The sequence below is a fragment of the Cryptomeria japonica genome, chromosome 4 (assembly GCF_030272615.1).
Source record: "Cryptomeria japonica chromosome 4, Sugi_1.0, whole genome shotgun sequence".
Lineage (NCBI taxonomy): Eukaryota > Viridiplantae > Streptophyta > Pinopsida > Cupressales > Cupressaceae > Cryptomeria > Cryptomeria japonica.
In genome coordinates, this window is record NC_081408.1 from 614,271,129 (window position 1) to 614,282,392 (window position 11,264).

The 11,264-nt window shown below is 36.6% G+C and overlaps 1 protein-coding gene across 1 annotated transcript; it reads right to left on the bottom strand.

Annotated features, from left to right (window-relative positions):
• Positions 1-923: 923 nt before the first annotated feature.
• On the bottom strand, positions 924-3,466 carry LOC131032177 (aluminum-activated malate transporter 14-like). Its single transcript, XM_057963107.2, has 7 exons — positions 3,075-3,466; positions 2,602-2,742; positions 2,241-2,513; positions 1,918-2,048; positions 1,691-1,834; positions 1,375-1,580; positions 924-1,332 (listed from the first exon to the last, which is right to left on the bottom strand). The coding sequence occupies exons 1-7, from the start codon at positions 3,358-3,360 to the stop codon at positions 924-926; spliced, it is 1,590 nt and encodes a 529-aa protein (XP_057819090.1). The 5' UTR covers positions 3,361-3,466.
• Between the last annotated feature and the right edge of the window lie 7,798 nt (positions 3,467-11,264).

Consider the following 11,264-nt stretch of genomic DNA (forward strand, 5'->3'; position numbering starts at 1 on the left):
CAAGGTTGTGACTCAAAATTGTATACAAAAAAAGTAATATTATATACACAAGAATGATAAAGTAAACTAATGTATCTTCCATTCACATATGAGATTGTATTGTCCACCATGTTAGCTTACATAATTTTCTACCAATGTAACCATTGCACCTACTTTTTATGTAAATGCTAGTGTATGCAATTGTTAAATTGGTTCTATAAAATTTGGTAGATTATTGGTATGCTTGATATGTGGTTGATTATATCTAGTAAGGAAAATAACTAGTTGGGTATCTATATATGAGGAGAGAGTGGTGCTAAAAAATACTCATAGAATCAAAACTTTGATAGAAAATTTTTGCTCAAAAAGTCTTGTGCAAGTATTTCAATAAGTGAGAGAATCATTTTAATTGTTGTTACAATGATAGGTTATGACAAACTATTTATGTGGTCATTTGAAAATGGGAAACTTTTGGTGAATGTTACCTATTTTTGGGGGAGTTCATGTCTCTATAAGACTTCAGTAGAATGTTTTTAATTCGATTATAGTGATATGCAAGAAACATTCGGAAGATATTTGATTTATATATCACTTTTAATTTTTATTATTTGTTTATCATATATAAAGATTTATATAAAAATTAATAAAAGATTCATACATAAATCACAAATAATTTTCTTATAACCTTATTATAACAAATATACAATAACTACACACTAATATCTCTCTACAAACAATCGTTTTAGAAAATTATATAAATTTGTATTACCTTTCATAGAATTAAAAATCATCTATCTTTATAATAAAAAATAATTAAACACATGCCCATTGAGCCTACATGGGTTCAATTGCTAGTTTATTCTTCTTCAAGAAGATACCTTGTGATTGCTACACAAGAGACGTAGTATTATTTAGGCCTAGGCTCCTCCGATTGCAAGAGATGTTCACTCGGCAGATTGAGAAGTGGAATGGAATTCCAATACTCTGCTTCTAGAAATCTCAGTTGCAGAAACCTTCATTGATGGCTTTCTTAGCCTTCCGTGAGAAGAAATAGATGCTTTGAAGCATGCCCGCCTTGCCAGCTCATCAGCAGCCTCAACAACATGCTCAATCCTCATTACACTTTCCACCAGAAGCCATGCAAAAGTGACGAGGGGAAGCTCCTCTGCATATTCAATACTCTGCCCCCTCACTTTTTCTTGAGCAGAAGCATGGGATTGTGTGCGTGCGAGGCTCTTTCCTCCATCCTGCATTTGTTCTTGTATCAACATAGGTCTTTTAAAAAGCCTTGTTGTGTTGCCCTCCTCCAAGCTCGCTGAACTATACCAGAGTTCTTTTTTTGTCATGTTGATGGGCTTTCCTTGTTCATGAACTTGGATTTTATCGGAATGTCACCTTCGGAGATCAATGAAATGTCTTGGCAAACCATGCAAGGCTTCCTGCAAATCCTTCAATGCAAGATGTAAGTGCTCCATCATGCCCTCCGTGCCACATCTTCGCGTGTGTCTGATAGAGTACGAAAGTTCTCGCAATATTTTTGTTGCTTCCTCACTGAGCTTGAGGCATGGCCTCTTCAACACCCATCGGACAGAAAGCGGTGTCTGTCATTAGGCAATCAAAGTTCATTTATTATGGCTCTCTGGGTACCCAAAATCATATGTTTAAGGTCAAACTACCAATACCAATTTCATGTTTACTTTAAGATGTGTACCTGAATCTCGGATCGAAGGCATCCATGTAAGGCTACGATGGAATATGCTAAGTGCCGAAGATTGGCTCCAATTTTCACATACTGCTTCCATGGATGCCTATAACGAAATCTCCCGTGCCTTGGCTCCCAGCCAGCAAACGTCGCCTGTATTTTATTATTTAACTCATTTTAGTTTTACGTCCATGATTACATAAATCTGCGGAGTGATTAAAACCTAAAAAGCGTACCAGAGACTCCTCTGTGGCCTTGGAATCTAACACAGATTTGTATCCTTCGTATATGTCATCTTCTGCTGTTTTGTCATTGTCATCTTCCTCCGTATCCTCAACCCGTTCATCAAAATATTCCCTAACGCATCCTGACAGATCATACAGATACAATATTATGTTTGACAGCTCACACAGATACAATATAATGTTTGAAATGATTGAGTCTTAGGAATAGTTTAATAAGGAGAATTTTGTTTGTATGAATGTCTTGATCACTCTCTATCAATTAGAACACTAATGCAAAAACCTAGAAACTATATGTCAAATCTGTATTGCATTACCATCAAGGGATTGAGCCAGGCCTTCAAATTTGTCAGCTGTAGAGTTGTGAAGATCCTCGCCTGCCCAGATGGGATAAACAAGCACACTGATAACGAGGCACAAACTACAGCCAATGGCTATGGTGGACAGACGTTCATAAGCCATCCTAAGTATGTTGTCCACTCGATATCCAGAGACTACTATAAGATTGAATGTGAGAAGGAATGTCACAACTCCATAGTCATATCTTCTCTTGATTGTAGGGAAGAACCTAGTAAAAGAAGCTGCTGCACCTACACAATTAAGATAAGCACTTACTCGAGTCCAGAGGAAAAAAAGGCAATATTTTATAGAGAAAGTATCAAGAAATTAGTGAATGACCTAAGATAAAAACTGAGAATCCAATGATAATAGCCTCCCCTGGTTCGCCTGCGTTCTCACATAAGTAACTGACACATGTGGCTAGAGAACCTGCCAACAGAGTGCCTAATCCTCTGTTCAATCCTTTGCTCAAAGTAGCCCCTGCAACAACAAGAAATCTAACTTGAGCATTGGTTTGTCTGCTAATTAAAAGTAAATAAATAAAAAATCACATCTATATAACTTTATTTCATCCCAATGTCCTTAAGAGTATTCAAGAGGGACGCAGCTATTCTGCTTCCAAAACGGCAGTACAGTGTGCATAACAAGCAAGTTAATCGCACGTTTTATACCGTAGATTTTGCAAACAATGGTTACAATTGACTAACATGTCAATAACATGATGTACGATTTGACGTTTTTGAAACCAGAATAGCTACAGCCATTCAAGAGATATCTAAGCATAGGAATTTCAAATAATTAAAGTTCATTACCTGCAGTGAATTCAAGGACTACCACAACAGTCATCACAGCCCAAATTGAATTATCTCCAACGCCAGTGAACAAAGGATCAATGAGATACAGGAGAGAGACCAAAAACAATGCCACTCCAAATTTAATTGAATGTATGATCCTTCTTGGATCTTCTTTTCCAAGTTTCCATATCTTTACCAAGGATGTCACACTTTCGTTTACTTTTCTGGGGAGTCTCCTGCTTGGAGTCTTAACACCAACATTTATGTTCACTTTACACTCGCCATTCAGAGAACTAGACTCCATTACTAGATAGCTTTGTCAAAGCACAGGTTTTTCCCTCCCTGCCAAGAGATGGACAAAATATAATAAATGCTTTGGCCAAACAGCCCAAATTTCTGACTCTGAGCAATATTATTAATGAATGACCTTGGGAGTTACAGAGAGAGAAAATATGTGTGGATCCAATAATATATGAATCTGGGCAAATCTGGCAGAAAGTGAGGCCTTTGTAAGCATCAATTATGGAAGCATAAGGGCTCCCTACACTGTCAATACTTAAATCCTATGTGCAATCAAACTCAGATGATAAATCTTCTGCATCTTCCAAACCGTCCTTTTCAAGAGAATCCAACGTGTATGCTATGAAGTTCTCCAACTGCAGACGTCTATATTTAATACAATAAATATGTATTTTTATAGTTCAAATTTGTATTTAATTTTGTAACATGTGGGCTTTTGCCACCGCCCTGTTGTCTCATAAAGCTGTTACTCTTGTAATAGAGGTTACAACTTCTGTTCAGCCAATTAGTACTGTCCGTGTATGAAAGTTGACGTTGAAGCATCCATGGAGTTTTCTTTTGGAATGTCACACGTCAGAGAGTTAGGTTAGAGTCTGGCCAAGAAGAAAATCCAATTCTTAAAAGGTGTAAAATCTGGTCGACATGAAATTTCTCCTCGGGATACCCTAGGAGTCAACAAATATGTAGAAAAATGAAAATCTACTCCTACAGAAAAAAAAAAAAATTAAAATAGTAGCTTAGTATTATGTGTCGTCACAGCAATGACCTATGGAAATTTCACAGGAAGCTACCAACTTGGGAATTGCAATTTTCCATAGATTAATACACTAAAACTCCAATTTTCAAACCCCTGTTGTGTAGTTCTCCACCCCGACAGAAGATTTATTCCAAACATATTTTCGATTAATTATGTTTCAAGCAATATGTAATTTACGTTGTTAATCATTTTCAATTTCCATATGAGTGTCATAATTAAAATTTAAGTAAAGTTAACACAAACTTTCATCTTGGGGAATATTCCTGTCATCAGTACACAAGGTTAAGGTTGTTAATCGTATTTTCTTGGCTTCTTATGTGTATTAGTCATCATGTTAGATGTCTTTCAATAAGAGCTATGAAGATTTAATTAATATCACTCTTCAATTTTTGTGGTCTAAGTGGGATAGAAAGACTGGTTTTAAAGCTACTCCATGGTTGCATCGTATTCAACCAAAGGCTAAAGGTGGTTTGGACATACTTGATTCCAAGACTCGAGGGATTTGTTTGATAACCAAATAGATAGTCAGAGCTGTTTTTGGTGACGAACCATGGAAAATCTTGGTCCGTCATCACATTATGCTTACTATTGTCAAGAAGAAATGGCAATATGTCAAATGGTTTGACAAAATTATGCTTACTCTCTTCTTTTGTTTAAAATCTTATTTTCCTCTAATCTCTATTTGAAAAGCCTGGTAGCAAGTGATTAAATGTTTAAACTGCAAAAATTCTTCTTTGTAGCATAGTTTAAACTTTTCGACCTCTTCCATTTGGTGAAACAGGTTAAATCAGTATCATGATAAACCCCTTTATATTGCCTTTCCAAGAAAGGCTTCATATTTGTTCAAGAAAGGAGTCCAATGGTTTGGTGATGTTTGGGACTTCTTGGCAACACTCTAAGAACTCTTTTCATTTAAATAACACCTCTAAAGTGTTTTTATTCTTTGTGAAATCACTAGTGTCGATGGATTTGGTTATGAAACTATGTTCTTCTTTACAATGCAATTTTTGGAAAGAATGGTTATGGCTGTCCAAGTTTCATTTCTCTAGTTTTCCCTTAAAAAGAATATTTTAATATTATGTCTTCTATATCATTAAATCCAAGACTAAATAAAAAATAGAAACGTTGGTTTCATGAAAGGACATATGGAAGTCAAGGGTTGAGGCTAATGCTTAGATATTGGCTTGGAAAATCCTACATTTAAAGCTACTTGTTGGAGACAGATTAAAATGTATGATTGTTCAGCCTATCAAATGCTCATTTTGTCAACAAAATGAAAGCGTGAAACATTTGTTTTGGGACTATTCACTAGCAAAAAAAAAATGCTATTTTCAATCATTTACATGCTATCTTTGATCATGTTTTGCATTGGAAAGAAGCCCTTTTGGGCATTGGTTTTCATCATAATGTTGTGGCAAATATTATAAGATAGATTGTTTTGTTAAATATATGGAAAATAATGCATTTGGTTGTATTTTCAAATCATTTAGCTCACCAAGAAGCAGAGTTTTTAAGGTTTTACTCAAATATTTTGATCCAATTTGTATCTCTATGTTTTCAACTATAGGGAGCCACTAAGGAACATGCTAAGGCCAACTACATTTCGAACACTATTAAGCTACAAATTTTACATTTACACAAAGAAGATATTCTCTATTCTAGACAGCTGCAAGGACTCTCCAAATTTAGAATTAATGGTGTTTTCCAACTTTTCATTGTCATATTTTCATTGGTTATGCATATCAGCTAGATGTATAACTTGTCTTGTTGGAGATAGTAGTGAATTTTATTTTTGTTTGGAGTTTGCTTAGATTGGACAATGTTCTTTATTATTTTAATTCACGACCTCTTGATTGTATTCAATCCTTGTAATATTTTTTTGTTCATTTATTCAATAAAAAAAAGTTTTGTTATATCAATTATCTTTTAATTAATATAATAAGAGTATTTATTTCGTAACAAATGTATTGTTTTAGTAGTATTGTATTGTGGTACTAATAGTAATAGTATTACTATTGTATATTTGTACTATGTACATATCATACATATTTATATTGTATTATATTATTTCTATGTTATCTATATCATTTTTATCAAATGTGAAAGATTTTGTTTCAACGAACACCAAGTTGTGTGTGTGTGTGTGTTATACATAACCATTTTAACTGTCAATTTTGAGAGCCTTTATTGAGGAAGTTTCCCACCTCGTGGGAGTATGATATATACTGTTGGCAATTGGCACTCATCCAGTGGCTTCTGATGATTGATTATTGGCTTAGGGTTGTCATTAATGGAAAATCTTCATGAGAATCCCATCCGGTAATCATGGATCTTGATTTCCAAAAGAGGATGTCAACCAGTAGCCAGTAAACTGATATTTCAGGGTGAATAGAGCAGTTTTGGTCTGGAAGCTTTCCAATGATTGCAGAGCTATGACTTGTGTTTGGGATGATTGCGCCAACATAGAGACATCATTTTATCATTGTTTTGGTGATCTAATCAAGCCGACAATGACTACACGTTACATTAGCAGGTCAGCTTGATACATGATTTGTTTTGTGATTGCGGATATATAAGACCGGTGTAGATGATCTTTTTGATGGACGATATGATTATATGCGAGTGATTGGTGATCGGGAATCCTTTGTAGTGCAAATTCACGTGTGTATTCTTGATCTGGTAGCTGACTTAGACAGTGAATAGGGCATAACAAAGAAGAACAGCAAAGGTGATTCAGTCAGTGTATTTGACACTTAATTGGAACTCATCCAAGCATTGTAGATGCTATTTTGGAGTTCATTTTTTGTAATTCATGATTTTAATTAATCAATAAGGAAATGAGCGTTCTGGGGTTGTAGCCCTTACTGTATTTGAGCAGTGAGCTCTAGGCAGTGTGCTTGAATTCTTGTGCATTCCCCATATTTTAATATTGTTTTGTTACTGGCCATAGTGGAATAGTATTGTGGGTTCAAATCCCAACGTGGTTCTTCCAAATTTGGGTTTCCACGTAAAAATACGGTGTTATGATTTTGTGGTTGATTGTTTTATGTTCCTACATTTCAGTTTAATGTTTATGCTTTCGGTAGTTTAAAGTTAAGTCTAAAAATTTGCAAACCGGTATATCACTAATTCACCTCCCCCCCCCGCCCCCCTCTCAGTGATCCCTAATTCCAGCAATGGGTATCAAAGCCTAGTTCCTCTGAGGAAGTTTAATCGCTTGAGGAAGGTTTGAGAGATTGAATTAATGGATTCTGGTTTTTCAGAGACAGCTCAGTGTGGCACTTGAGGATCTTGATGTAGAAAGAAATGAGATTAGTTCCTTGAAAAGAAACTTGAATGTTGTTGATGATTTCATTAACGACTTGAAGGATCAAGTGAACACTTAAAGAGACAAGAGGAAAGAATTGATGGACAAGCTGAAGGAGAAAGAAGGTCAAATTAGGGTAAAGTTGAATAAGTTGACAAGCTTGAGAGAGAGAATGTTGCATTGAAGAATGAGATGCAATTCATTGTGATGAGGCTGACTAAGGAGATTGAGGACCGGAAAAAAAATGAAGAGAATCTGGCACAATCATTGAAGAAAAGAGATGATGAATGCTTCAGGCTTACTTATGAGAATAATCAATTGAATCTTGAGTTGACACAGTCAAGGAACAATGGTCAAGAACTTGAAAGACATATTGCTACCTTAAGAGATGAACTTGCTACTGCTAATGATTACAAAGACAAATTCAAAGCTAGCTCGGCAAGGCTTGAAGAGATGCTGGAAAGTGAGAGACATGGAAAGGACATGCGAGGACCTAGATTTGAGAAAGGTGAATCCTCTGGATCTGGACAAAGCAATTCAAAACCTAATCAGAAGAAGAGCAAGAATCCTCTGGTAAGATAGCCTAATGCCCATAAATTCAATGGTAAATCCTTTACTTGCAATAAATTCGGTCATATGGAGAATCAATACATAAGTAGGATGAATAATGGAATGAACAACATGAATAATGTTCCTACCTTTACCGTTCAGTGTTTCATATGCAATAATTTTGGTCACAAGTCAAATATGTGTAGAACAATAATGAATAACTTCCAAAACAAGAGGTTCTATGCTTGTGGGATGTTTGGGCATATCTCTAACCAATGCAGGATGAGACCAAATCAGATGAACTTCAGACCTACATAGAATGTTGTTTGTCATGCATGCAATAAAATCGGTCACATTGCAAAGTATTGCAGAAGCAAGAATAGTGTTGAGCTAGTAGACAAGAACAAATCAGATGAGAAGGGCAAGGCAAAGGTAGAAGAGATCAAAGAAAAACATGAGAAGATGTGGGTCAGAAAAAATAAATCTAAAGTAGATAATGGATCTGCACTCGAATCCGATGCAGGATCTTCATCCGATAACTAGGGCTTTATGCCTTGGGGGGGACTTTTCATGCAGATTCTAAGAACCCCCTCTTCGGTGATCTGCAATTGATTTCGAAAGGTTGCAGAAGGCTTAAATAATATATGCAAATGTTATCCAGAAGTTTCAAAGAAGATTTGATGCTCCGGTAAGCGACTCTATGAAAATCAAGGTAACTGGTTGTAGCATTTATTGCAAGAAGAATTGGGTTTTTGAAGGTTAAAAGGGCATTTCAAAGCTTCATTCGTCACAATGCGATTAAGAGAATAGTGCAGAGAAGAAGAGCAAAGCAATTTGGCAATCTCAACAGCCATTTCAGCAATCCTAAAGAGAATTCCAGTGCCCGGTTGCGAATTAAGGTATTTATCTATTTCAGACTATCAGTTTCCACAAACCCTAAATTTGAAATGGCTTCAACCTCTGGAATTGCTACCTTTCTTGTTGTGGAGATTAAGGATAGAGGTCGACCTGTTTTTAAGAAACATACTTTTAAATTTGTCAAGGATGATCCTGAAGGTGCATTTTCCTCTATACCCTACGGTGTTATTCAAAATGAGGACATTAGGGCATACATACATTGCAATCTTGATGAAATCAAGAGTGCAGACATGTTGAACCTACACAACAAACATCTGGTGGACAACTTGGGAAATCTCAAGCCAAAATATCAACAGTTGCAAGTGAAGGGTTTTTCTTAGTTCGTGCATATACTGACTTTTGATGAGAAATAATGGATCCGATTTGTACTTAGCGAAATCCATTATGAATTTATGTGGTTGGATAAGCCTCACAAGATTACCAAGCAAGAAATCCAGGTCGTAACTTGTCTAAGCTCATCTGGTGAAGTTCCTAGTCTAAGGAAGATATCAAACAACAGTATGATTTCCACCATTGGTTCCCAGTTTGACAGCAAAGCGATGACCATAAATGACATTCTAGAGCATGATGTGAAGTTTGAATCAATGGTGGTCGGATACAAGGTTTACCAGTCAAGCAGACACAACTTTGCCTTTGGTACAACCATATACTCTACCTATTTGATGTTGAAGGAAGACAAAAGGTATGACTTGTGTACTATCCTTCTGAACAAGTTGCTAAGCAATTTAAAGAAAACCAAACAAGACAAGAAGCACACTTTTAAATTTGGCACCCTTATCATTTGTTTGGCTTTCTACATCTTGAATGAAATCCCCAGTGTTCAAGGAAAGGTCCAATGGGCCTATGAAAGGTCGGTTGCTAGGAAAATCCAGGAAGGGATTATGGGGATTGGTGATGCCATAATGAGAATATCTTCTCTCTAGGGTTATTTCAAAACTTTCCAATCCGCAATGAAGAGAAGAGAAAGAATCCCGAAGGAGATAGTGGAGAAATATGAGGGAATAATTTGCTTTATGGTTGATAAGGACCAATGCTTGATGGAAGCAATTGAGCCCAAGACTATGTGGATTCTTCCTATGGCGTATGAAGTTGATGCTGCTACCCTAGAAGTCTATGTTCAACATCTGTTAATTCAGTCGGTTGATGAGGAGGAAAGATTTGGGACATTCAAGGAGAAAGACCTTGAATTGCACAAGCAATTCACTGCACTTGCTAGAAAAAGAAAAGTTTCAAAGATGGTTGAGGAAGTGGCAGTGCAGATGGGATTCACTCAGGAGGAGGTGAAGCAGGCCAGAGAGAAACATGCATGGATGGAGGCCAAAGAGGAAACCAAAAAGCCTAAGGCCGACTCGGTTCCCTCCAAGGCTAAACCAAAAGAGACCAAGTCTACCCCTGCTCTGGTGGCACCATCTTCAGGATAGAGCCCATTCGGAAAGGGAGTGTTGAAGCAAAAGGAGAAGCCCAAACAGAATTATGTTGTTGTGTCTCTGGTGGCCTCTGAGACCGATTCAAAGGAGGAAGTAGGCAAGGCTAAGAAGAAAGGTGAATTTGCAAGGGTGGTGAGGAAGTCACGGTCTAGTGGAGCCCAACAAAGCAAGAAAGCCAAATCTAAACCTCCCCCTACCGAAAGACCCAAAAGAGGAAGACAGGTCCATAACTCAACTTGACAAAGATCTTGAATCTGATGACCTGCAAGGTAAATACACAAGTGTTCCTCCATTGTCAACAGACCAACTAATAGATGAAATAATTGTTGATGGAAACTTGAAGAATCTTGGAGCTTATTATGAACATCTGGATGAGGTTGAAGAAGTTGTTTTATACTTGCACAATTTTAGTAAAACTTTGATTGAGCTGGAGAAGAGAATCCCTAAAGACCTATACAATATTATTGATGCAAGAAGGCTAACTGCTAGCAAAACAAATAAGGAAATGAAAGAAAGAGAGTTGATAAATGTTTTCACCTGTATCACCCAAGATGAAGTCAAAAGGCTCATTAAGGAAGTCAATAAGAAAGAATTCAGAAGGTGAAAACAAGGTAAATAGATTGATGATTGGGAAGGTGGAAGAGGTAAGAAAGGAAACTGAAGATATATGGAGAAAAATAATTGTGAATGGTCCTTTGTACAAAGATACATTTAAGTCTTCTCAGACGGAAGTAAAAGAAGGAGTTTTTGGTGATAAGAAGGATGAAACTTAGACTGGGGGACATCCAAAAGATCAAAGCAACACAACTCTTGATGCTAAGACTGGTGATAATCCTCTGGTGGTAGATAGTTCAGCATCTCTTGAGATTCAAAAGGATGATACTGCAACAAGTTGCAACACCGGTGCACAAGAGAAAGGGGGTGGAGTAGAGAAAAAGAAACCTGAGAGA